The 26,292-nt window shown below is 39.9% G+C and overlaps 4 protein-coding genes and 1 long non-coding RNA gene across 6 annotated transcripts in view; 1 reads left to right on the top strand and 4 right to left on the bottom strand.

Moving 5' to 3' along the window:
- Window positions 1-4,033, bottom strand: part of katnal1 (katanin p60 subunit A-like 1) — a 6,471-nt gene extending 2,438 nt beyond the window's left edge. Inside the window, exons 1-7 of one of the 2 annotated variants that reach the window (XM_008328427.3) lie at window positions 3,934-4,033; window positions 2,744-2,918; window positions 2,323-2,492; window positions 2,031-2,199; window positions 1,779-1,903; window positions 1,587-1,692; window positions 471-629 (exon numbers count right to left, since the gene is read on the bottom strand). In XM_008328427.3, coding sequence (XP_008326649.1) covers window positions 471-629; window positions 1,587-1,692; window positions 1,779-1,903; window positions 2,031-2,199; window positions 2,323-2,492; window positions 2,744-2,914 — 900 coding nt within the window. In that variant the 5' untranslated portion in view covers window positions 2,915-2,918; window positions 3,934-4,033. Of the gene's footprint in view, window positions 1-470; window positions 630-1,586; window positions 1,693-1,778; window positions 1,904-2,030; window positions 2,200-2,322; window positions 2,493-2,743; window positions 2,919-3,866 lie in introns of both variants that reach the window. The other variant, XM_008328426.3, reaches the window with a different exon arrangement.
- A 126-nt stretch (window positions 4,034-4,159) lies between these two features.
- LOC112488300 (uncharacterized) lies at window positions 4,160-19,677 on the top strand. The gene is made up of 3 exons (XR_003052211.1): window positions 4,160-5,074; window positions 7,720-7,794; window positions 19,544-19,677. It is a non-coding gene; the product is annotated as an uncharacterized LOC112488300 (long non-coding RNA).
- On the bottom strand, window positions 5,789-8,367 carry LOC103391938 (ras-related protein Rab-33B). The gene is made up of 2 exons (XM_008328423.3): window positions 7,699-8,367; window positions 5,789-7,008 (listed from the first exon to the last, which is right to left on the bottom strand). Exons 1-2 carry the CDS (start codon window positions 7,954-7,956, stop codon window positions 6,562-6,564), a joined length of 705 nt encoding a protein of 234 aa, XP_008326645.1. The 5' UTR covers window positions 7,957-8,367; the 3' UTR covers window positions 5,789-6,561.
- Window positions 8,708-15,023, bottom strand: kbtbd7 (kelch repeat and BTB (POZ) domain containing 7). Its single transcript, XM_008328422.3, has 4 exons — window positions 14,543-15,023; window positions 14,392-14,466; window positions 14,134-14,297; window positions 8,708-13,826 (listed from the first exon to the last, which is right to left on the bottom strand). Exon 4 carries the CDS (start codon window positions 12,543-12,545, stop codon window positions 10,674-10,676), a length of 1,872 nt encoding a protein of 623 aa, XP_008326644.1. The 5' UTR covers window positions 12,546-13,826; window positions 14,134-14,297; window positions 14,392-14,466; window positions 14,543-15,023; the 3' UTR covers window positions 8,708-10,673.
- Window positions 15,772-26,290, bottom strand: slain1a (SLAIN motif family, member 1a). The gene is given in 10 exon segments (XM_008328421.3): window positions 15,772-16,668; window positions 17,245-17,581; window positions 17,768-17,959; window positions 18,714-18,973; window positions 18,975-19,047; window positions 19,568-19,717; window positions 20,285-20,383; window positions 20,693-20,809; window positions 22,500-22,636; window positions 25,170-26,290. Coding segments are annotated over 10 exon segments (1,944 nt in total). The 5' UTR covers window positions 25,673-26,290; the 3' UTR covers window positions 15,772-16,592.
- Window positions 26,291-26,292: the final 2 nt, after the last annotated feature.

The raw sequence follows: 26,292 nt of genomic DNA, 5'->3' as shown, positions 1-26,292 counted from the left end.
AACTATTTAAAATGACTTGTTCAGGATGTCCATCTCAGATCATTTTCAGGTATCCCCAACCCTAAAAAGCCCTTTTGGCTGACTTTCATCCTTTTCAAGACGACTTATGAATAACTTTCTTTGTAGGAAACTTTTCTGGGCACCTTTAAGCATTAATTTTAGCTATTAGTTGGGTAAGACTGTGGTCGTTGTCTAACTTACATTATTATTTTTTTTTCTTTGTAAAATAACAATGAGCAATATTCAAGCAAACCTTTACTAACTCTTACGTATATCTCAAATTCAGGGCTAACTAACAGTCTCTTTGGTAACACATCAAAAGACATGTAAACAAGTAACACTGACACAATGTCACAAGACATGTTCTTTGCAACAAAATTCAGGCGTAGTGTAGAGTGTGTTGTCTCTGTACATTAGGATACAATGTTATTGGTAATGTATTTACACACGCTCATACAGAGTATATTTACCATTTCAAACAGCAGACGAACCAGTTTTTCAGACTCGCCCCTGTATTTGGATGTGAGTGTGGACGAAGACACGTTGAAGAAAGTAGTCCCGCATTCTGTGGCCACTGCTTTTGCCAACAGAGTTTTTCCTGTGCCTGGAGGTCCGACCATTAATACACCCTAAAACAAAAGCACTGCTTATCATTTTCAAATGCATAACTGAGGCACACGAAGGCAACGTCTTCTAATAGTCACACGACTTGTTGCTATGACAACCTGGATAAACGTCACGCTGCCAGACATAACACATTATCTCGCCGATTTGATAAGGATGGGAAGAAACACAGAAGCACTGATTTGTCATCTTTGGTGTTCAAATTTCATTTAAATATCAGCGATGCAGAACAGAGCTGCCATCCCTGATGCAAATGATTCCTGTTAACATTAGTCAGACATCAGTACCACTCTGATGTTTGACATTTCCAGATTTGTTTTTTTGTGTGTTGTTGCTATGGTGATTACATTTTCTATTTTATGCACTATGGAATAGCTAATGCTTTAGAGTCCACACAAAGCTGCACATTATAACCAACATACAACACAACGCACTTGTGTACTGATACCTCATTTTACAGTATGTTACACATCTTGAACACATTTCTACAACATATTTAAAGAAGAAAAAAAATAGTTATTTGTGACAAGTTCGTAGCAGTTAAATTAAGAAGATGTGTTGCTAAAAAATCTTCACGAGTCAAGCCCGAGGAGAATAATACTCAGAGGATGAGAGCAACATAGAACTGAAGAAGCTGAATTTTTCCACACCCTAGAGTTGGCAGTTTTTTTGTTACTGGATGCATTTTTTTCTGTTTTAACATAACATATGGGCATTTAATTTTGTGGATGATCGAGGTAACTTAAGATAGCAAAGTGGAAATAGGTAAAGAAATGGTTTAAATTTAAGAAAAAATTATTTGGAATTTGGCAACAAAAGAGGAAAACTTGTTGTTGGACAAAAATTCCAGGCACATAAAGGCCCACGTGCAAATATTGGGCCCTCAAAATAATTCCCAGAATATGTTTTATTTTGGCTTTAATTCTGTGTTCTATAATTTATACCAGCAGTGTTATTTGTACCTTCCAAGGTCGTCGAATGCCCTTGAAAAAGTCAGGCATCCACATGGGTAAAACTACTGCTTCTCTCAGTAGCTTTTTGGCATCTTCCAGATCAGCGATGTCACCCCTAGAGTTCACAGAGAGATACTGCAAGTCAGTCAGCAGCTCTGCAGCAGACATGGAAAGAGAAATGTCTGATGCATGGTAACGTACCAGTGTACGCTAGGGTTACGAGATACAATGTCTCTTTCCAGCATGTCCACCAGATCACTGTCGTAGCCTGTGCCATCAAACTTCCTCTCAGCATCTCCTGGCAAGTCTGCCGCTCCTTTCTTTCCCTGAAAATAAAACAAAACATAAAACATAGATTTAAAAATATAAAACAAAACATAAACCATACATTTTTATAATGTTTCTTCAATGACATGTGCCAACATAATAACCGATCAACAGATGAACTCCGACCTTATCCTCCTTGGCCTTCATGCCTCGCGCATCTCGATGTCCAGGTCTGTCTGCTTTAGGGTTAGCCTGACTACGCCCGCCCGGTCCTGCCCCTCGATTCTGCACAACTGGTGTTTCTCTTTTCTGCTGCTTCACTACACTACTCGGACGTTTTCCTGGAACAGGAATTCTATTGAGAAGAAACAGGATTATCAATATACTGAAAAGGATGTTGGACAGAGAAACTTCAGGTATGATTCAGCAGCAATTCAATGAAGCTCGATAAATTGCTCACATGGACACACACACACACCTGTGTTCTGCAGGAATAGGTGGAGGCCAAACAGCAGGGTCCTCTGGTCTTTCTTTACACTGAAGTGAAAAGGGTGCGGCAGCATCAGCTGACCTTCCAATTCTAAAGCTCTCCAGAGTTCCCATGATGCTTTTCACCTGCTCACACTCCTCAGTAAGTTCCTGCCTGACCTGCACAGGAACAAAGTTCAATCAGGTATCTCAGCAGATCTGCACCAATTTTGGCCAATATTTTAGACTCAGCTTAACTTTAAGTCTGCTTTTGCATATTGGCAAGAAATAGCTAATTGCCAACAATTTCTGCTGGATTTACATCAACTTTTTTTGTGTTGTCTCATCAAAAAGATCATTTACAAACCCTGGTTTTCCGACCTAACACTCAGCTTACCCACAAAACTTATAACAAATGTTAAAATACTCACTTGTTTCCATTTAATTTTAAGCGCAGGGTCTCGGAGGAACTTTTGGTGCTTGTCAATCTGCTGAATGACTCCCTCATAGTACACAATGGAGGACTCATAGTTCCCCAGCAGAGCATACTCACGACCCTTTTTTGCATTGTCGCATATCTCTGCCAAATCCATGATGAACATTAGCCTTAATGAGAGGACAATTTGGAGTTAAAACATCAGGATTATGCTTGTTCATTTAGTTTGCAAAACCAAATCACAAAATATATACAAAAAATCTAGATATAGGTAGAGATACCAGAACACTGATAACATCCTAAAAATTAAATATTTACAAAGATGATTTTACTGAATACACATGTAGTGGGAAAAGTTAGCACTGGTCTTTCAGTGAAAGACCAGCTGAAGCTGGTTACTTGTTAACTGTATTTGTAAATTATTAAAAGAAAATGTGATGCATTTCCAAGTGGTAAAACTATTGGGTAACATGTGTGCCAGTACATAAATGATTGTAATTATTTATTAATTTTCTATCCAGAATGACAAGTCATAAGAACATAACAAATGGCTTTAGAAGAGAATTCCTGGGCCATACAAAACTTATTCCAGTGTCATTATTGCTCCCTCGAGCCCTGGTTTGGACGTTAGTGCTCAACTACCAATATCGAGATTATTTCAAACAATGGTCTTCTTAAATAAATACAGATCTTATGCAACTGTGTTTTCTTGACTGGCGTTGAATCCGATCTAAGTGGGTCAGAAGAACAACCGGCCAATAAAAGGCATTTTATGACTTCATGATGATGAAGCAGCTCGAGGTTCAAATGAACCTGCTCCACCCAGGAAAGCATGGCGCTGATATTTACTCGGTAGGGATTGAAATTAGTAATTATAAAACGCTTCTAAAACGAGCCAATATTCAAATGATCTTCTCGTCCGTCGTTAGCATTTGCTAGCTTGACGTCGCTAGCTTACACACAGAAACATACAAATACAATAAGCAGTGCGGAAATGTAAAACGCTGCTTAATCCTGGCAAGAGCACGTGAAAAAACACATCGGCACAAACTAGACAGAGCTTAAGCAGTAGTTACAATTCTAAATCGCAGCTATAAGTTATGTAAAAAGCCCCCTACTTGAACAAGGAATAGTTGTTTTCTGTTATTTCTTGCCGTGCACACGGGTTGCGGTGATGAGTGTTACCATGGCCGCAGAAAGACGCTGCTGTTTGTAAGAGATACACAGACACGTCCGCTGTCGTGCTACCTTCAAGTACTGTCACAAACTCGGAAGTACCACCACCACCACCACAATGGTTGACAACAGCGGTTGGCGGGCATGTATTAAAACAGTTGGTGGTTTTTCATGTAAGGAGTCCCCTTTTTAAATAACACATAAGACTTCCTGAAAAAATTCTTATAATTACTTTTATACATAAAAATAGACTTTAACAGTAACTTACTACGGCAGAAGTAGCCAATGTACATAATACATTTTAAACCCATCTACAAAGTTTCTGCTAGGCATTAAATGGCCACTGGATGGCAGTGAAGATATATAAAAACGTTTTGTTTCAAGTTGTACTGGGCAAGTAGTGTATGGGCAGATATGTCATATATATATATATAGGAAAGCAGTGGTGGACCGTCAGGGCCAGCAAGGCCTTCTCTGCTGGCCTAACATAAATTATGATCATAAGTTGATAAAGGTTCATTTAATTATTTATTTACTTTTCATAAATACACGAAGCATACTTCATATTCTCTCCATGTCATATTAGGCTCCTTCCAGTGTTGATGTTTTTAGGTTAGAGTTTTTATCCAATCAGAATTCAGCAATGTAAGCGAACCGAAGCGAACGGGCACATACAGTTGATAGACAGTTACTCTTGCCAATCAGATCACGAGTTGTTGACTGTAGGCCTTCTAGCTGGCCTCACGTTGAACGTTAAATGTATGCGTCCTGTGATTGGATACTCGCTTCCCGCCGTAAAACAACAAGAAGTTCAACGGAGATTAACCGATTAGCAGAGAGAGAAATCTAATATCTACTCGCTTTTAAATTTTACAATGGCCGAAGGAGGGCAAAGCCTGGATTTGCGAACTTAAATTGCTTAACGACGGCCCCAATGAGACACCAAAGCACGACTGGACACTTGCAAGCAACGGTTCTTCTAAAAACTTTTGGGGACACCCGAGTGGATGCACAGCTCAACGAACAGGTGCGAAAGGGAATTATTGTTGTAACTGAAGCGTACAGATAAACTGTACAACCAGGTCATTGAGGTCTTCTTGAGGAAAGAAAGGAGAATGGATTTTGTAGTGTTTGGAGGACAGCTGTTTTGGTGAGTACGAACATTTTATTTATTTACTTGTGGATTTATTGATTTTTTTTAATGCGTCAGAAAATAGCCCGTTTTGTACACAATTGAGGTGATGGGATGCCTAGTAGTGTTTATAGTGTGTTGTATACAATTTCTCCAGCCGTGGTCACGTGGTGTCCTAAATTATGATATTATGAGAGGTATTTATTGAAGTCGGACTAAGTAGGACATCACTGAAGGCCTCTGTGTGAAATGCACGGCCCGCCACTGCCCATCACCAAAGTGAGCAGGGGCAGCTCAGTTTAAGCTTAAGTTCCAAACAACCGTCAAATTTTATCTCGCGCACCCCCTAGAGGCAGCTCGCGTGCACCACACTTTATTAGTGCCTGACAAATAGCTTTAATAGTACACGGATCTGTTTTTTTAATGTGTTTCCATTACCTCACAATGAGCTTTTTCTAGAATGATGTCTGCGCTACTAAGGCTGCCATCTTGAAAAACAACGTTTTTTTCTAACCATTATACTACAGTAGACACTGTTGTTTGTCATTTCTTTGCTGCATATACTGTAGGTTCTCCTGTAGTCTTAAATTGTTAATGTAAATAAGCAAGGACTTGATGACCAATTCCACATTCAGTAAATGGAAGGAAAAATGTAATGTTACTAAATAAGTGACTGATACAGCCCCCAATACTACAAATTCTACTATAACAAGTAAACATGGGAAACCTAAAAAAAATGAAAGCCACTTTTATTGATGTGTTACTGTAGCTACATAATGAAGGCTTTTTTGTAACATAAAACTGTAAGTACATTTATATTTATAACAGATATATTTCAGCATCAGAGCCATGCTACATATATACTTATAAGAGGATAAATTAAAACAAAATTGTAAAGGAATTATTGCACAGTTTTCTTCACAGTTTCAGTTTATGTACTGGTCCTTTACAACTGCAATCCCCTCTGTGTCTCCTGTATGTATTGATAATGTTATTGTGCTGATGTCAACTGGTTGCAGGTAATTTTCCAAGCGTTGAACACAGCTCTGTACTCGTATTAACCAGCTGTTTTAGCGTTTAACGAAAATGTAAAATTCTGCATTGGGCACTGACATTATAGTGTCACTGGACTGCTTCAGTTCAAATAGAAAAGTCTGTAGTTGTAGTAGTAGTAGTGGATGATAAGATACCTTTGTCAGTTTCCTGTTCAATCTGTAACCATTCATTGTGTCAAGGATTGAAGGTTGATGGAGCGATTCCAGCTGACATCAGCTTACACGTTCCTCTGATTTGCACTATTTTGGACTTGTAGAAAGTCCACATGCACATGGAAAATAATGCAGATGCAACCCGATTTGAACCAGCAAAAGGTTTCTTTGGGGAGTCAGCCTTAGTTTTAGGATAGCCCAGATCAGTGCTGTTTTCCTCAGCACTGTTACTGTCTCTGAGAAACACACTGGCTATCTCTCAAACTTCTTGCACAAACATACAACAGGATTTTAACCTCAGCACCGACAGATTGCCTCTTCTTGCTCTCTCTCCTGCAACAGATGCCTCATATTGCTCTCATTGGGCTGTTTAAGCCGTAGAGGTTTGCGACTCTTTAGCCTATAAGCTATAGTCAGAAAAATAGCATCTACATGTTCCTTCTCAGCAGGATCTTTGGCTGAAGTTTCAAATAAAGGAAAGTTGTAGCTGTCGGCAAGGCATTGCGCAGCGGATGTCGGAACTTCCCGACGTTCTCTCAGGTCACACTTGTTTCCAACCAAGACACGGGGCACCAACGGCCCCACAGAGTGTCGGCTGCATTCCTCAATCCACTCAGGGATGCTCTCGAAGGAGGAGAGGTTGGTCACATCGTACACAAAGATTACAGCATGGACGGTGCGGTAGTAGTGATCCACCATGCTCCTCCTGAAGCGTTCCTGACCAGCTGTGTCCCAGATCTGCAACTGAAACGGCAACATATGCACTTAGTTGTATGTTTTGCATCTCACCAAAATATGAGACAAGGTTTGTCTCATTGGAGGAAGGGATAAAACATTTCCAACACATCTTGCAATAATTTAGCAATAATAGTTTTGTAATTTTCCATGTTGATAATTTTCTAGAGATATGTTTTTGACTCTTTGCAAGTTTGAAATGGAATGTATAATTTTTCATTTATGTATGTTTTGGTAGACATTTAAACATTTGATGGTCAGTTTCAGGGAAGTTTTATCTACTGTATCTTCTTTGGTAGATTTTAGTTATTTTGGTAAACTTCAAGTAAAGTTTGTATTTAATATACATGTTTTTAAGGCATACATTAAATTATTTTCGATTATCCCATATTTTTTGAATAGCTTTTATAGATTTAACTTATAGATCAACTGTATATTTTGGCCAGGTCTATTTAATTTTAAAATCTTTCAAAAGGCTTAGATTTCTCATATATTTTTAAATGACATAGCCTCACCAATTTAACAAAAGCGCTTGTTATACAGTAAATAAATACGCACCACTAGCCAGTTCTTTATGTTATATATTAAGCACAGCATCATGAGGAGCCGTTAGACTTCTGTTCTTTGTGTCAAAAAAGGGTGCTCCGATGAAACCACAATTAACAGCCCTGTTTTCCTCAGGTACTAACTGTCTCTTACCTTGACTCTGTCTCCATCCAGCTCCAGCGTCCTCTCTCTGAAATCCACCCCGATCGTAGCCTCTGGGTTTTTCAGGAAAGCTCCACCGCAGAATCTGTAAGTCAGACACGTTTTTCCCACGTTCGAGTCTCCGATTACTATAATTTTAAAAACCCGAGTCTGAACGGTGTCATAATCGTACTGTAAAGAGAGCTCAAAAGAGTCTTCTCCACTGAAAACTGTGTCAAATTCCTGCCCAGCTCTGTTTACATTTGCCATTGCTCTTTTTCATTATCACGCGGGGCGGCGACAAGGTATCGCGAGAACGTGAGATATGTTCGATTGGACCTGAAACTGTTAGTCACTGTTAGCCCAATTTTATATTTATGAAAGTTAACCACACACAATTAATAACACGCATTACTATATTGATGACAATAAAAAAACAGTGGGATACGAAATTAAAATGAGGGAATCTTTAGGTATCGCGAGAATTTGACAGACGACGGACCGACTCAAACCGTTACTCAGCGTTTTAGCCCAATTACAGTTCACCATACAAATATACTTACACATAACTACATTAATAGCAATAGAAATAGTGAAAAACTAAAATTAAAAATTGTGTTTTAAACATACTGGCTTTAACTAGAGTGGATTGATAAAGGAACATTTAATTTCCTTATCCCATAACTCATTCTATTATTATTCCTGTATTTGAGATAATACTTACTTACTTACTAATGAAACGTATAATTTTGGTATTACCAAATTGTTTTTTAACACATTGTATTTTATGTATTTTAGTTAAAGTCATATTGAGTAGGCAAAACATGAGTCCTGACTTTAAATAAATACTTTGCTATCTTTTGTTTTCCTTAAGGCTGATCTCTGTCACATTGAGAGATTAAAACAACAACTTGTTGCTGCAAACATAAGCTTACATTTTGTCATGTCACATTTTGAAAAGACACATCTAACCTATTTCTTGTTTGTGTATCTGCTGATGTTTCAGAAGACATGAATATACAGATCTTTGTTACACTTTATTTGTCACATACACCAACACTGTTTAATGATCCAGATTTCGTGTTATCACAACCAAACACTCCCACCCTGCCCTACAACACACACCCTCAAAATACTGTCTCATTTCAAGAATCCATCATACTGACCTAACTGTCTAGCCACATTTCACCCGTTTATTAGGTACAAACAATGAGCACTGGTAGCCTTGTAAAAATGTTATGGTCATTTTACTGTTTGATTGTACATTTTGCAGCCTGTGGTATGTTGAGGTATTGCATTATACCAAGTTGTGTCTCAAAAACGATTTTATTAACATTACACTAAAACTTAAGAAAACTGTGAATGTAAAAGATGATCGTTAAAGACAGTGGCTATACGTAATAGCTGTTAACATGCAAATAATTTTTTCTTTAAATAAAATATCTCACTCAGGACAGAACATCACGAAATGGCAGTATTTCTTGCCAAATATGTACCACAAATACAAAATCACATACACATATATACGCTGTTTAAAAATTACTTCAATTAAGTATTTTTTTCCATACCAACATAATTTTCAAAAAGATAATTGTACTCATGGCATTGAGACTTAAACCTGAGTAAGGGTATCGTACATTGGCTATTAAGTTTGATGCAGTAATTTTTACCTTTTCAGTCTGCAGCATACTTTACATAAAAAACAATTTAATTTTTCTTTAGTTTACAAATAAATTATTTAGATTTAAAGTCAAAAACATGTACCACTTATGCAGCAGAGTCACAGTAATCAATTAATCAATACTTCAAATATCATCACCTGTATTGAAGTTTAACATTAAATTTGTGCTTTCAATCAATTTAAGTTAGTTTTTTGTTGACTTTTACAAACCTTTAATGGTAAATTTCAGCTTGATTTAAGATTTGTTTTTTGAATTTGTTTTTACAACTTACAAGTTCAACAAAAATAAAGAAACAACATTTACAAAAACAATGCATATTGAGTCTAATATTGAAATAAGACTCAGAAGAAAGCTGTTTCTTTGAATTCTGGATTTCTTTCATTAACTCCTTATTCATTTATCATCACACATTTTGAACATCTGTTTTCAGGGTAAGAGAAAAGGAAGGTAACGCAGTGGGACCAAGAAAAGTTTGAGTCACCAGAGGAATAAAGAAAAAAAAAACTTTTTTGCCTCATTATGAGCTAGCAGGAAAAATGAAAACTAATATCCAAACTCTATACCTAGTGAAACATAGTGATTCACTATGAAAAATACATTGGATTCATTACTTCAACCAAGTAATGAATTACTGCCAACCTTTAACAGTATTTTTCAAACATTTTTGCGTTAGGGAAAACAGATGCGAGCGATAAGATTCTTTGAAAATACAGTGTTTTCCACTTTTGAGGCATCAAGGCCACAAATGATTCCTTACTAAACCAGGAGCTTTGATTTATCAACACAACACAGCGGTTACATAGATCTTACTGTAGTTGCCATGGATTTTGTTCTCCAGGGAAACAAGATATTCTCATAATCGGAAGAACTGGACACATGGGTTTAAGAACATAAGCCAAGTATGAATGAACTGCTGGTACTTTGATGTTTGACATCAATAGTGGTTTAATATTATCCCATTGCAGATTCCTTCATTCAGCTGATTTAGTGCTCAACCTTCTATTCACCAAAAACAGTTGCATTTCTGTTCTGTACGTTGAAAACATACTGAACCCATGGGTAAGGTTTGTTGTCTCTATTTATGTAATATACATGAGAAAGTGTCTGGTCAATGGCCGACATTCCTTTCTTCTACATAGTCATTAGCCTAGCTTGAAGTCATGAAAAAAACTCCTCTCTCAGTGATCTAATGGCTTTAATACTGACCATAATTATGGATCTGTGGTCTGGCAGAACACTGTAATGCATGTTATAAAGTTATAAATACTCTTTTGATTCCATTTGACACAGTAAAACATTTAAATTCTACCAATTCTCATCTGAAAAAGAGCTTGAGCTGCCAGAGTCTGAGTCTGCATCTGTTAAACCATCCAAGTCCCAGTCAGCACTGGAGCCACTGTCATCATCCTCCTCTGTAGAGAAGCTGTGAGCTGAGCTGAGACATGCTGGGTAGACGCGTGTGGAAACACACACAGGCCCCAGAGTGGACACGTACACCGCCATGATGCTCTTCCACGTGTCTCTGGCTGGGTCGTATTCATGGATGAGGACCCTGTTCTTGTTGTGCTGCAGTAAAGTCTGAGTGAGGAGAAGCAGCTTGTTGTTATGCTGGATTACCTGGTAATTTAGCGCTCGACTGTCAATAGGAATGTCACCCAACCGCTTCCACTCCCCCCTGAGTGGACTGTAGGCTTTAACCACAGGGGTGTCGCACACACAGATGATCTGGTCTTGAAACACGCAGGCTTTATGAAGTTTGTCCCTCCTCAGGGAGCCACAGTGTCGCCAGCGGTTTCTTTTGGTGTCATAGCAGAGCATTCTCCTTTTGTTCACCACATACAGGTGGTCGTTTAAGGCCACCACCTGCATTTTACCCAGAGAGTGAGGCAGAGGAGCCACGAATGTCCACTGATTCCTCTGAATGCTGTAGCATTCCACCTCCTTTAGTCTGGCATCTGTCACTGGGTTCCTTCCCCCTAAAAGGTACACATGGCCATTGAGGTAGCACATCCCAGAGTGTATCCTCCCTAAAGGTCTTTCTGCCAACTCTTGCCAGCTGTTGAGCACGGGGTTATAAAGCCAGAAGTGTTTTGAAAGGTGGGAGGCCAAATACAGGTTGTTTTCTGGAGTGGCACAGGCAATTAAGGACTCCATGGTGGAGCGTTTGTAGTCCTGACTGCTGAGATCCTCTAAAGGAGGAGCCATGAAATAGAGGTCATCTGAGTAGGGATCACAGCACATGATATTGTCATTGGGTAACCCAAAGAAGAGGATCATCTCTTTAGCACTGACACCTATTCTGTTTTTTGGTACATCCTGAGGTTCCAGCATTGCACAGCCATCATCTGCAGACCTGTTAAAAAACAAGGCAAGGTGCTTCTCAATGAGAGGCCTGGACATGAGATCCTCCAGGAAACACCTGTCCTTTTCAGTAAACAGATTCCAGCGAACACACTTGAACACCTGCAAAGCATCATCCCTTCTCTGGGGAGCGTTGGCTTCGATCCACTGCAGAGCTGCTGAACACACTTTTCTTTCACAGTCTACGTCCAAAGTGTCCAGACACAACAACTCCTTCAGCTGGACCAGGTCCAACTCACACAGCTCTCCTCCTGTACACAGTTGATTAAAATTCCTGGCTATGAAAGCATGGGCGCTCTCCTTTAGTTCTGGATTGTCAAAGGTGTCTGCAAACCTCAGTATCCCCACGCAGTTGGACAGATCCAGGCGTCTGCTCATGAAACCAGAGCAAGCCTTTCTGATGTATTCCAGCTGCAGCATGTTGGCTGCTGCATACAACCTCTGGACGTTACCCTCAGTCACAGTCACCCTGCCTGTGTAGCAGTAATCAACGATGACGGACATGGATTCAGAATCCACGCCACGGATCACCACTCTCTTCTGCACGCTTTCGTTCAATCCACCGGTGAACATGCTCTTAAAGTACGGGCTGGCAGCGGCCAGAATGTTGCGGCTGCAAAGGAAAACTCGGTCGGCTTCACCTAAAGCTGAACCTCCAACATCCAACAGGGGCTCTTCTTCACACTCCACCTCGATGGTGACATCGCCCAGCAGCCGACTGTCGTACAGAGACTTGAGCTCCGTGATCAGACCCCGAGCATGGTTCACGTCCTCCAGCACCTCCGGACCACCGAAGCCGCTCAGAGCCGAAGCCATTACTGCTACCTCTGCTGCTACTGCGACCTCAAGGTGCAGAGTTTCAGCCCAAAGAAATTATATTTCTCAAAGCATCACATTTACAATCCGAAATCAAACCTGTGTTGTGCTGTGGATAGACACAGCAGAGCGGTGGGGGTTCAAACCAAAACAACAGTCTTCTCTCTTCTTATTATCATAGTTTCGCGTTTCAATCATATATACTCTACAGCTATTCAGAGTATATAAGATAAAACCCTGAATCCAAACTTCCTTACATTAATTTTGGACTCCACTGTCTGTATATAGACGTCTAACTCTCTTGTCAAACAGCAGCTGTGGTTAAAGTAGTCATGAACTTAAAGCCATCATATCCGAAAACGATTAGTAAAATAAAAGATTCGTATCTCTTTTTCTTTACCAACATTAATTTGTTTTAAAACTCAGTAACTTCCTGATAACATTTAATTGAAACGCATGTATTTTTTAGACTCTACAAATTGAATGTATCCCCCTTAACTTAAAATCAGTTATATATCATCTTATTGTGAAGGTCGCATTGGTTAACGTCCGTTAAATGTCATTGCTAATTCATACAACCTTGCTAAAACAATCCTCGCCTCTGATTGGTAGTGTTACTAGGTCAAATAATGTTTGGCTGTGAGTAACGCTTTTTGAAGTGTACATCTACTATTACTACAAATACCAATAGCAAACACTGTAGACAAAGGCTATACTGCATTATTACACGTTACATTTTAGTGCATTGAGTTTTGATCCTGATTGATGCCATGGTTCTAAATGAATCAATAATATATAAACTGATTGATTTCAAATTACCACATATTACAATAATATGGCTATATTATTATTTTTATTTTATTTTACCAACTCACCACTATTAGTTTGTTTTGCGAAAAAATAGCTTTCTTTAATTTGTGACTGCAAAAAGTTTAACTCCCTCCAGACCAAAAACCTCAGAGACAGTGGAAGAAAAACAGACCCATGTCCTGAATCTTGGAGGTGAATCTTATAGGACATCTACCTTTATTAATTTTGGCTACATCTTAAGTATGTCGACTGTTAAGTTCATTGATTTTGCGCAGGGCATCCTTGTTGTGGATGGTCTTGTGGACGGTGATGAGGAAAGGAAAGGCAGATGGCAGCTCCACTCTCTGGCTCAGCTTCTGATGGCCCCAGTGAAGACAACGCAGCCTTTCAGCCAGGTCTCGTCTGCCAGCTCGCTCCAGTCCATCCCGCAACAGCTTAGTTTTATTGGGCTTATCCCATGACCGCTCATACCTGTGGACCAAATGTGGAGACATATTTTACAAATATTACATGTTGCTTCAATTAACTTTAAAAATGATTTGCATATACTGTACACAAATCTTAAACCTGAATAAGTTTTATTTAAAGAAAATCCCTTTAATATCAATAATCAATATTTCAGTATGTCAATTGATAATGATAATACACTGTATTGGCACTGTAACAACAGTATTTTGTATTATAATTCTGATAAAAATCACAAAGTAAAAACACTTATACGGGTTTGTAACAAAAAGCTCTCTGCAACATAAAAACAATGTCACACTCAGACACATACCAACTCTCCAACATGGTCCTGGCCTGTATTATCTTGTCTGTAGAACTCCGGTGAAAGCAGCCAATCTCTGCCCGGCTGAAGCCCAGCTCATAACCCACAGAGGTCCACTCAAAACCCAGGTGACTAGAAATCTCTTTGAGTGTCTTCAGATTAATGACAGCATCCTAAAACCATTGTGAAAACCACTAATACTGACCTGGTGGACCAACTGCAGATAAACAAATATTAAACCAGCAGCTTGTTTCATATTGCACGTACCTCTTGGGCTTTGTTGGGCATTATCTCAGACTCCAGAGATGCAGCAGTGCAAGAATCACACTATGTAGTTGTTTCCTTCAATTAGAAATTGAATATTTAGTGATTAGAAAAAAACAGAGTCTACAATCCAAATAGCAGACATGTTACTCACCAGTTAAAGTTATGGTTTAAATTATATGTTACTGTGGAGATTCAAAACAACACAATGAGCTGTTAAACATTAGTCACTTCACCGGGGTGGTAGTGGTGGTGGTAGGGGGGTGGGAGGGTTGTAAAAACAACCAGGTATAAAACAGTAGTGGCCTGATGGTTAAGTAAGGCGAATTGTGTCCGAAGGTCGCAGGTTCGAATCCACTAGGCACCACTGACAATGGCATCGTACCCACACAATGTCCCCCTGGCACTCAGCCTGAGCTGCTCCCTGCTCACTGTGGTGATGGGTTAAAGGTAGAGGTCACAAATGAAATAAAACAACAAAAGCATATTTTTAAAGGTGTTTATTTGGTTAAAAATTCACCTCCTCTTTATTTTCTTATCATCCACCAAGAGCCTCTGGGCTCAGTGTGCAATATGATTGCAGCGATTATGTTATTAATAAAGAACATTGAAAATCACAGCATTTGTTTGTAAACATTAATAAAAAGAAAAAGAAAAATAAGCCACACACTTATAAATCACACTTACTTGAACTTAAGTCATATCTTACCTAAATTTAAAGTCAAGCTGATAATTTTTCCTCTTAATACATTGTTTATAATCCTCCAACAAAAGTGCTATGAGGTCCAGCAACCAAAGTGACAGGAGTTTACTGCAAATTCACAGGCACAGGAAATGACTTAAAATCTGACAAGATGCTCTGAAATGGCGGGAAAATAAATGTTGTCAAATTAAATTGCATTGAAACTGATTGAGGCGCGTGCAAAAGCTGTGGATTATTAATGGTAAGATTTCAACTGGAAAAAAGTTTTAATTTCAAATTAAACTTTTATAAATGAATAAAAATACACATCAAATAAGATTCAGTTCACATCAAACAACTTATTAACAGAATACGTATTGCCAGGTCTCTTCAGCAGATAGTCGGTACAGATCCAGCCTGCTGGAACCATACTCTTCACAGTCTTTGCTTAGTCCTTAATCAACAAGAAGTGCTTTGAAGAAACAGTACCAGTCACTCTCTCTCTCTCCTGAGTCACAGCCCAAGACTAGGAATCACTGACAGCAACTTCAACAACCAGTCAGGTCATCCACTAGGCACCACTGACAATGGCATCGTACCCACACAATGTCCCCCTGGCACTCAGCCTGAGCTGCTCCCTGCTCACTGTGGTGATGGGTTAAAGGTAGAGGTCACAAATGAAATAAAACAACAAAAGCATATTTTTAAAGGTGTTTATTTGGTTAAAAATTCACCTCCTCTTTATTTTCTTATCATCCACCAAGAGCCTCTGGGCTCAGTGTGCAATATGATTGCAGCGATTATGTTATTAATAAAGAACATTGAAAATCACAGCATTTTTTTGTAAACATTAATAAAAAGAAAAAGAAAAATAAGCCACACACTTATAAATCACACTTACTTGAACTTAAGTCATATCTTACCTAAATTTAAAGTCAAGCTGATAATTTTTCCTCTTAATACATTGTTTATAATCCTCCAACAAAAGTGCTATGAGGTCCAGCAACCAAAGTGACAGGAGTTTACTGCAAATTCACAGGCACAGGAAATGACTTAAAATCTGACAAGATGCTCTGAAATGGCGGGAAAATAAATGTTGTCAAATTAAATTGCATTGAAACTGATTGAGGCGCGTGCAAAAGCTGTGGATTATTAATGGTAAGATTTCAACTGGAAAAAAGTTTTAATTTCAAATTAAACTTTTATAAATGAATAAAAATACACATCAAATAAGATTCAGTTCACATCAAACAACTTATTAACAGAATACGTATTGCCAGGTCTCTTCAGCAGATAGTCGGTACAGATCCAGCCTGCTGGAACCATACTCTTCACAGTCTTTGCTTAGTCCTTAATCAACAAGAAGTGCTTTGAAGAAACAGTACCAGTCACTCTCTCTCTCTCCTGCTGTGCAGCATTACCCTGTGCACCACTGGAACTTCTTTAAATTTGGTTCTCTCATAGCATTTATTTCTCACTCGTGCCACTTAGTGAACCAGGGCTACATATGTAACCTGAAGACTTAGTAGCAGCCATCTTTCCAGCTGCCGTCCCTCAGGGCACTCAGTGTAGACAGGCTCTTTGGAGGGGTCAGCAAACTGTACACAGAGAGAAAACAGTTAAAACACTGACAAATACAAACAAGATCTATTCACCATTTACAAGGCGTCCTGGACTTACGTCTGTGTTCTGTTCCTACTGTATGACGTGACTGAATTTTTCAGAACTCACAAACTGACATAAGTAGCTATGTTACCTACACTAACACATGGGTAACATCATAATCTAGGACATTGTTTCCAAAAGAATGGGTCGCGACCCTCAGGTGTTTCACAAGTTTTTTTGGGGGAGGGGGTCGTCTCGCATCGTGTTTCCCATAATGTCTATTGACTTGGGTCGTGAAGGTTTGTGACTTTTAAAATATGGGTCCCCAGAAAAAAAGTTTGGGAAACACAGATCTAGGAGATAAAAACATCAGAAGAGTCTGACTGTCCTATATTTCCTATATACATGAGGTCTGACTAAGCACCCCATGTATATAGGAAATGGACTGACTATAGTTTCCAAAATGTAGACTAGAAGTCCTCCCATGGTTTCTAAGGCTACTTTGAATCTACAGGTGGTTTCTAATGTAGAAAATGAGGCCTCAGTGTGTCAATAAATGTTATTTCTACCTGCGTGTTGGTGGAGTGAGTTTGCTTGGACGTAGAGCTCCACCTGTTCCCACGAAGGAGGCAGGACGAGGGAGGGAGCTGCGAGGGACACAGGGCTGCTGGTTAGAGTTGGACTTTAATGTCTGCGGAGCCAAAATGCTGCTGGGTTTCAGGGGCTGAGGCAGTGCAGTGCTGCTGGGGATGGAGTGTAGGCTGGTGGAAGTGGACAGAGAAGTGTTGGTGGGACCCTGCTGCACCGTGGGGCTCACATAGGCTGTTGCTTTCAGAGGGTGACGAGGTGCGGTAGAGAAGTTGGTCACGCTGTGGACTCGCTGGCTGAGGCTTCCTGGAGAAGGAACTTTTGTCATGCAGAAAAATTAGAAGTTAGATGTAGTAACTTCTAGTATTGTGGACAGAATATTAACAAGTGCATCTATAAATGTCTTGCCCTGAAAAGTAAAGCATTTTGTCATTATTTCATGAATAAAAAATGGGCCTGAAACAGCTGATTTATTCACTGACGTGAGGAGAAAAACGGTCTTACTGGAGGAGGACTGGAGTCGTGCAAGTCCACTGGAGGAGTCAAAGCTCTGGCTGCTGCGGAGGGAGGGTATTGTTGGCAGGGAGGAGGGGCCGTGGGAGGGTGGGTTGACAGGGGAAACCAGGCAGGGCATACTGGGAACACTGGGCATGCTGGGAGTTCGGAGCAGGTTGGGCATGCTCTTCCGTAGCTTGTCTATGCAACCAAATCAACAAACAGGGTCAGATTTTGCAGATCTTGACTATCTTTAGAGATTTCCACTGCCTTTGGGGGTTTTAAAGGAATAATCTGATAATAATCAAGCAGTTTTTGAGTACTTGTTTGGTGGCTAAAATTGTTTTTGACTGGCATTATAATGGCTGGAAGAACATTTTTCTTGACATGAAAAACCCCAAAAAATCAAATTTTATTTGGGGGTATTTTTCAAAATATCAAACTATTCCTTTAAGAACTCTGACTCCTGAACTTGGAACCAATAAACTGAAAAAAGGGTAGGCTTGTGAAGGCAGGTTAGCAACACAAATTAGCAAAAGCCAAGGCAAATTCCTGTTTAAATATTTTAGTTTATTTATTGAAAATCTCAAGAGATTTTAAATGCTAACGAAAGATACGTTGTTTACTTGCAACATCTTGAACTGAAGGTTTGTAGTTCGGCTTCTGTAGCATACATACAATATAAAAATAGCATAATTAGCGCATATCAGCTAATAAATGTCTGATCATGTCCAGGGCTTATTAGCCAATGACTTAAGTCTAAGCCTGTTAGCCTAAGTAAGGCTAACAGGTAGATAAAAGAAAAGCAAACAATTGTTAAATTCAGCTCTTATTCTCAGTTACAGCAGAGGAACGGCTAATATTTCAGCATATTTATACATATTTCATTTATGTATAAATACACCAGTAGTGGTGACACTATCTATGAAGCAGCTGTAGTCCTTCAGACACTCACCTGTGCTGTTTCTGTAAGAAGCCTGTGATTCTGTGAGGAGACCAGAGAACTGGGAGAGTCCACTGAGTGAAAACTGAGAGGTGGTCAAGCTGCGTCTACAGTCTCTGATACTGGAGAAGGTGTGAGAGTGGGACAGTCCTGTCCTCTGCATGGAGCCCGCTGGAAAGAGTTCAGGCTGAGGAGGGGGGAGCTGGTCGTACCCCTCATCCTCCTCCTCTTCTTCCTCCAGATCTAATGCACTGCGTCTCAGGGAATGTCGGGAAAGCCTGGAGATGAGTGGAGCTGCGACGGCTGGCTGTGTTTGAGGTAGAGGCATTGTACTCCTGCCTGAGACCTAGGAGGAGACGACGTGGGGTTTTAGACACAAGGAAACATGAGTCACAACATTCATCGCGTTCATTCTTAGGTCAGAGATTGAGTTACCAATCAATGAGACATTACTGTAACAACAGGGTTAATTGTAGTGCAATAAATACAATTTTTTAAATTATCTGTCAAAATCGAAACATGAATTAATAATTCACCAGAAATTCAAGAATGCATTGTAAAAATATTCAATAAACAATCACATAGAAGTAGTCCTCAGTTTCTGGTTTGCCATAACAAACAAATCCAGTGATGTTTAGGAATCAGTGCTGTTTGAAGAACTCTGTCATCAAACCGGTAGCTGCTTATCATGGCTTTAAAAGCTGTAATCCAGCCCTGACAATTTTCTTTGTTCAAGAGAACAACCACCAAGAGAAGAGCAGAAAAATTACATTCATTTTATAGTTGGAAGTGTCTTCCCTGTCACTGAATAACTGTTGTGTGTGTTGTGTTTTTTTCTTCAGAAGCTATGCTGACGCTGGACTCACTCTCCTCCTGAAGTCGAGCCATGACCTCCACATCTGTCATGTCCTGCAGTTTGTAGCCCATAGAGATGGTTTCGTTGTCCAGGTCTGACACACCAGCGTCACTGTCCAGGGAAGACTGAGGGCTGAGGGCTGCATGTCTGCGAGCAGAGCCTGGATACACAGAGGACAGAGATTTTAGCCCAAAGGTAAGAACATCTACACAAGATAATATCGGTTGACTGATATTATCGGCCCGATATTAGCATGTTATGTAATATATGTAAGAATCGGTTTTTCATCAGCTAATGAAAACCCGATAACGCAATGCCTGGGTTTTGCCAAATGATGTGTGCCCTAAAAATAGTTTTGGGGATAAACGGCTGTATGTTAAAGTGGAAGGCACTAGATGGCAGCATTGCAGCTCATTTAATTAATCTCATACAGACAAATAAATAACTATTACCAGGCCTTTATCGGTATCTGTTGATATCCAAATCGGAAATTAAGTGTTCTATCAGTGTATCGGAGATCGGCAAAAAGTTGATATCAGACATCCCCTTTTATTATTATTATTATTATTACAATAAACCTGTTCAAATGTCGAGAGACACTCGAGGGTGGGGATACACCAGACATGTCAATTGCAGAGAACCTCACACTGTTTAATACAGAACATAGCAGAGAATGGCAGCATGAATGGATGAGCACATGAAGAAGACATATGTCCTTAGGACCTACTGTGGAGGGCGGTGTTGGATAGGAAGGTTGAAGCTCTCTCACTCAGACTGTTGCTGGTTCTGATTGGAGCACTGGGCTGATCTGGTGATGCCACCGGAGCTTGAAAGATAACAACAGAAGCAATGTGTTTAAAAGACTACACTCAGAGACAAATATGTTACATGTGTTTTTTTTTTTCAATATGTCCATCTGTTTGAGTGCGTGGGTTTATACTAATCTCTTTTCATGATAGTTGCTGTAATCTGATTATAATCCCATAGTAACAAGTTGTCACAGAGGTATTTGAGATGGAAGTGAATCTCTGTTTTTACACCTCTGCCGCTGCCAGGGTTAAAAAGCCAAACCTTGACTTGTGAAACCTTTTTAGAGGCTGGCAGTGAGTGTTTAGAGTGAAGAGAGTGATGTTACCTGGAGACTCTGTTAGTGAAGCAGATTTAGTGTAAGGCAGGACAGGACAGCTGAGGGTGGAGAGACCTTCAATACAGCTGAAGGGACGGATGGAGGAGAGTCCTCGCCTACGCTTAGCTGGACACAAAATCACGGAGAGTCCTCGCCTACGCTTAGCTGGAAAAATCAAAATGCAAGGAGGAGTTAGTCTGATTGTTGTCGGTCTGTTTCCACATTTAACACATACTTCAAGCATTTGTTATAAATTAACACGTTAATTATTAATCTGTAATGGATTTAGGATTAGAGGGGATTCTACATGTGCACTTTAATCCAATGCAAATATCAGTACCAGGCCTACTGTAGGCTGTAATGTAAACACTTGGTAGACTTTTTATTTTTTTTAAATTAATTTCCTAAAACAAAATCTACAAACATGAACCATCTTCAAGTTCTTTTTCACCACATCCATGAATCATCTTTAGGTGCCTCCTCTTTTCCTCCTGCTCCATCTACTTCAAATAAATTCACTCTTACTTCGATGAACATGTTGCCTACACTGCGTGATGCTAGGTCCAAAGTGTGTAAGCACAGAGTTTACAGCCACTGATTGGTAGTCAGAGTAGCATTCACCTGACAGAGCGGCACATTCTGTATTCCTGACACAATTAGACTGAGACATTGGGACATGAAACAGGCATTGAATTCACAGTTACACCAAAAACTGCTACTGGTGCTCAGAGATAAGAGTGCATTAATGTCTCAGAGAGGGAGGGACAACGTTTACCAGAGACAGAAACATGCAGATACATATAATTAATTCCGTGTGTAACAATCACAGAAGGAGAAGATACATGGAATGTCTACAAAATTATGTGCAAGTGTATGTGCCTCAGCAGTAGAGGAGGTTTGTGCGGAGGCTGCTTAGAGCCGAGTGCTGGACAAATCCTTTTCTTTTTTCGAAAACCCACTTAATGTAAGCATGGTTTCCACGGCAACCATATCCCCTCTGCTCTAGTGCAGAAGAAGTGTAGCACCAAATATGAAACTGAGGCGTTCTGCGAATGTCTGTCAACTGCACAACTGTATTCTAAAGAAATACTGTGTATTTACTGTTAATATTTGGTAAATAAATACTCATACCAGAGTTGACCTGCAGATTTGTGACTAGCACGGCCAAGTGTGCACCAGACTGTACTGACTTCACTATGTAACTCCGGACCAGGCTGCTGCTTCAGAGCAACAAGCACATGGGTTGGAATGTGCGAATGTGTTTTTCATTTACTACAATCCACAGTGCCGCCATTAGATGTCACTAATACTTACAAAGTGGACCACTCACATGATTTAATCACAGTAAATATCAAAGCCATCTCAACCAAATATAGTGTTTACACTTAAACTGAGGACATGTAAAAATATTTCTATACCACTATTTCTATATATGTTGACTCCCTCTTGTTTACTTCTTCTATTCACAGTATTAAAAACGGGCATGTGTAAAAACCTTTTAAACCAGGAGTCCCAAACTCTTTTTTGTGGATCGCAAACCACCCACATGCAGCCCGCAACCTGATGTCAGTGTAATGTAATCTGCCCCACAGCTGTTAGTTTCTGGCCCTTCAATGATGGAAGTAGGAACGGCACCCCTGGCTCATTTGAGCTCATGGAGACCCTTGCTTTAAACGAAGATAGAAACTCTCCGACTGCTGCAGACACTTGCTGTCAGAGCTTATGGTCACATGGACTCTGCCACACAGACATACGTCCAGATGTGGCTGCTGTGTTAATCCTACAGTGACAAACACATACACACACACACACAAACCTTGGTCCAGTCTGTGACCGAGGGTCATCCTGGCCAGCTCCACCTCTGGTCCTGGGTGGTCCAGAACCTTCCTGCACCACTGCAGAGGAGTGAGGATGCTCTCACAGCGCTGTTTGGATTTGTTACTCACGTACAACCTGAAAATGGACGAAAACAACAGTTTAGTTCTGATTCATTGATGTTTTATGACACAGTTGTCACACAGTGAGAGGAAAAGAAAAAAGAAAAAGTAGCCAGGAGGCAGCTGTATTTTATTTGTATTTGCTCTCATACAATGATATTTTATTGGATCAATAATTCCAGGGCTCTGTAAGTGAGTTTTATGTCTGTGTGTGTTTGCATGTGTCGAACCAATCATCCCATAAAGTGCAACATTTCCACAAAGAACAACTGCCATTTTATTAACAAGCTACATAAGCTGTGATCCCAACACTGTGAGATATAAACTTAAGTAATGAAAGATGAATTCATTGCAGAGGTTCTCAACCGCAGGGTCTTGGACCAGTTTTAGGCTGCAGCATTTTACAGCAATTGCTGAAAAATCTTACGACTGTATTGTAAATTACAAGCACATCAGGCTATTGAGGTTAAAGCATAAAAAATTCCGACTGAAATTATAATATTTTATGAATTGCATATTATTATAGCAGTCAAAGTTGGACGTGTAGGTCAGCACGGAATGATTAAAAATGGATGAACTGGGTTTGAACTCGTTTGTAGTAGTAGTGTAGATATAAGAAGTGCGTGGATCTGAGCTGACACTAAAAAGTAGTTCACACAGACGCGAGGTCAGATAGTGAGAACACGCTCACACCGGGTGCATCAGTGTTTCATTTGACTGTGTACTACATTTTTCCGCATCGTCACATCAAATACATAGAGCTGCAGAAACAGCGCTTTTTCTAAATAGAATTTAGTTCAGCCCAGGGCTAAGAAACTGAACACAAAGACGAGCAGTTGGATCACACGCTGAGGAAGCAGGTCATTGTTTCTAATTTGATCTCGGTGCTGTTTTTCTCTGAACTGATACTTCTGCTGCAGAAGACACGGTGCAGCTCAGAGCTGCTGCTGTTCCTGTAAACAGAACACTTCAGCCAGTCTGCAGGTCCGCTGTTCTTAGAGAACAGTCAATGAGAAAATCAATCACAGGACACACGATCTGGGTGATGTGTCGCTAAAAACACTAGTTATTGACAATGTGGCAGCCAATAAGGTAGCCGGTCAGCTGCAATTAGCTCTAATGTGTTTTTTGAAATGTAAAATTTAATTACAGCAGAGCTCATCTATCATACATGTGCCACTTAGGGCCCTGTGACAGGGAAGGGGCCCCGAGTTCTCTTGGCCTGTCTCGCAAGACAGCGATGAACAAATTACATTTATTCTGTTACATTAGGATTTAATACTTTAATCATGAAAATCCCATTGTTTGAGATGTAAATGTGGTTTTCTGGGGCTAGTGCCAACATTTAGAAATCTGGGGAGCAGATGGCTGATATATGATGCATCTATGCTTATCTCATAAATAGAGCGCCCTTCATGAAATTAAGTGTGTGGCAATTGAGTGTACATATATAAGGAGTGGAGGATGCAGCTTGATTCAAATTGTGTAGCCAAGAAAAATCAAATTACCTAACTGGAAAATATCATCTATAACTGTTCACCTTTGTTAAATAATAATAATAAATTTAATAAATAAAATAAATTTTCATCTTTGTTCCATGAGAGGTTGACTTCTCCAAATACTATGGACCAGTGTCTAACACAAGGAAAGTGTAGAAGATGAAACATTTAATAGAAAACTTTAATTAGAACTGTTTAAAATAAATTGTATATAATCATACAAAATACAAAATGAAAGATTGATGATTTAAAATAATTAAAGAAACAGTTATTCTATATATTTTATTGGCTGGACAACTGGGATGAAGTTTTGTACTGTAGATAATATTATTGAAACTACATTTCATTAAAAAATGGTTTATGAAAAATAAAATAACTGTATGATGAAAGTTTTATTTCCATAATATAATTGTACTTACTTGTATTACAAATGATGGGAAAGCCAGTTTATACAGGTGTCGCTTTATAATTATATTATACATTATCATACTATTTATTTACTCATCAGACCCACCTGAAAAATTAGGCTCTGTGTGACCCTTGAACCAAAACGGGTCGGTAATACATGGTAATGCAAAACCCGATGCCCGTTACCGTCATGTTTATTTACAGACTAGCAGATGCTACGTAGCAAAGCCACAAGACTGCAAAATGTCCATTTGGAGCCTCGTGCAGATGCCTGTAATTTGTTAGGGTCAAAAATTCAAAATAGGAAAAATCACCAACAGGAATGTAAGGGATTAGAGGACACATATTCAAGTGTTGCTAAGATCTTGGGTTATTGGAAATTCCACAGCCTATAAGAAAGGTTTTCTTTCCCACAAGCAACACTTGATCCTTTAAAGATATATTTAATAAATTATATAAATATATCCTATGGATCCGGGTTTGTGCTTCACATTTTCTGTCTTTTGGTTTTGGTTTCAGTGAGAACCAAACCATATACGACTAATGGCCCCATAAAATCTGGGACCGGCCCTGACAATGATACAGAATGTCCAGATATATTAGAAAATAATATAATAAAACACGTATACACTGGGTAGTTACCAGCTATCAGGTTCTCCAACTGGGAGCACGACGTTCAGGTCCAGAATATCAACCTCATCCAGAACAGTGGTGTCCGCAGCTCCTACAGCAGCAGCTCCTCTCTGCTCCTCAGCGGCATCAGGAGACGCGGAGCTCGGCTGGAAATAAGAGAACGGCTCCTCTGACGGACTCCGGGTTTCGAGCGCAGACGAAAGGGACCGAATAGGACTGGATATGTTATATTTACTGGGGAAAGTGCCACTCAGACAGTCATCATCTGGATGTATGTGATGGAGATGCTGCTGCTGCTGATTGTGGAGATGGTGAGGGAGAGGGTGAGGGTGAGGGCCGCCGGAAGAGCAATTGTTTACAGCGTTGGCCCTGGTGCGCAATTGTTCATTTTGCTTCTCCAATTTTCGCACCAGCTCCTGCAGCTTCAGCACCTCCAACTCCGCGTTGGTCATCTTATTGTTGCCGTTGACATCTGCCATCATCGGCCTGGGACTCAGCACCTCCGCTTCCATCAGGTAACAAGCACATGGAGACGACGGGAGGCTCACAAACAGAGGAGGACGCACGGCGGCCCTGTGTGTGTCCGCCTGCAGAGGGAACTATTCACAACAACAGAGCGGCTGTCCAGATTTTACCCCCCCCTCACCGACACACACTCACCCTAACACACACTCACACACTGATGCTGCCGCCGCTGCTGCTGCTGGTGTGACTGCTCAGCCTCTCTCTGATTGGTCAGCCGAACTTCCCATCATTCCTCTGCTGAGGAAGTGTTTACGCTCCAAATGCACACGCGTACCGAAGTGACAAAGAAGACTGTGTGCACCTCCTCTTTTGGAGAAAAACACCAAAAATAATCCAGTGTACTGGTCGACCATTTAAAGGCTGGTCTTTGTATTCAGCCACAACATTAATATTATTATGAATATAATGTTCGTAAAAGTGACGTTAAAATGAGATTTGTCTTTGAGATAGACAAAAAAAAGACTACTTTAAGATTTGAGCGACCACTCGTTGAACCATAATATATACAGTGATAAAGTATTTGTAAAAACCTTACAAAAGAACATTTATATGGTACTGAGACAATTTAAAAAGAATATTCTGGGTGAAAACACGGAAAAAACACTTC

This window comes from Cynoglossus semilaevis, chromosome 16, assembly GCF_000523025.1.
Source record: "Cynoglossus semilaevis isolate Cse_v1.0 chromosome 16, Cse_v1.0, whole genome shotgun sequence".
In the NCBI taxonomy this organism is placed as follows: Eukaryota; Metazoa; Chordata; class Actinopteri; order Pleuronectiformes; family Cynoglossidae; genus Cynoglossus; species Cynoglossus semilaevis.
The sequence above is the reverse complement of the archived record's forward strand: the minus strand, read 5'-3'. Positions and strand labels throughout refer to the sequence as shown.

What these genes read in the sequence shown, in the direction of transcription:
- LOC103391938 (XM_008328423.3), bottom strand. Translation starts at nt 7,956, where the DNA reads ATGGCAAATGTAAACAGAGCTGGGCAGGAATTTGACACAGTTTTCAGT. An exon ending in TGGATGGAGACAGAGTCAAG is followed by an intron (nt 7,009 to 7,698) that starts GTAAGAGACAGT and finishes TTGCCGTTTCAG; the next exon opens with TTGCAGATCTGGGACACAGC.
- kbtbd7 (XM_008328422.3), bottom strand. Translation starts at nt 12,545, where the DNA reads ATGGCTTCGGCTCTGAGCGGCTTCGGTGGTCCGGAGGTGCTGGAGGAC.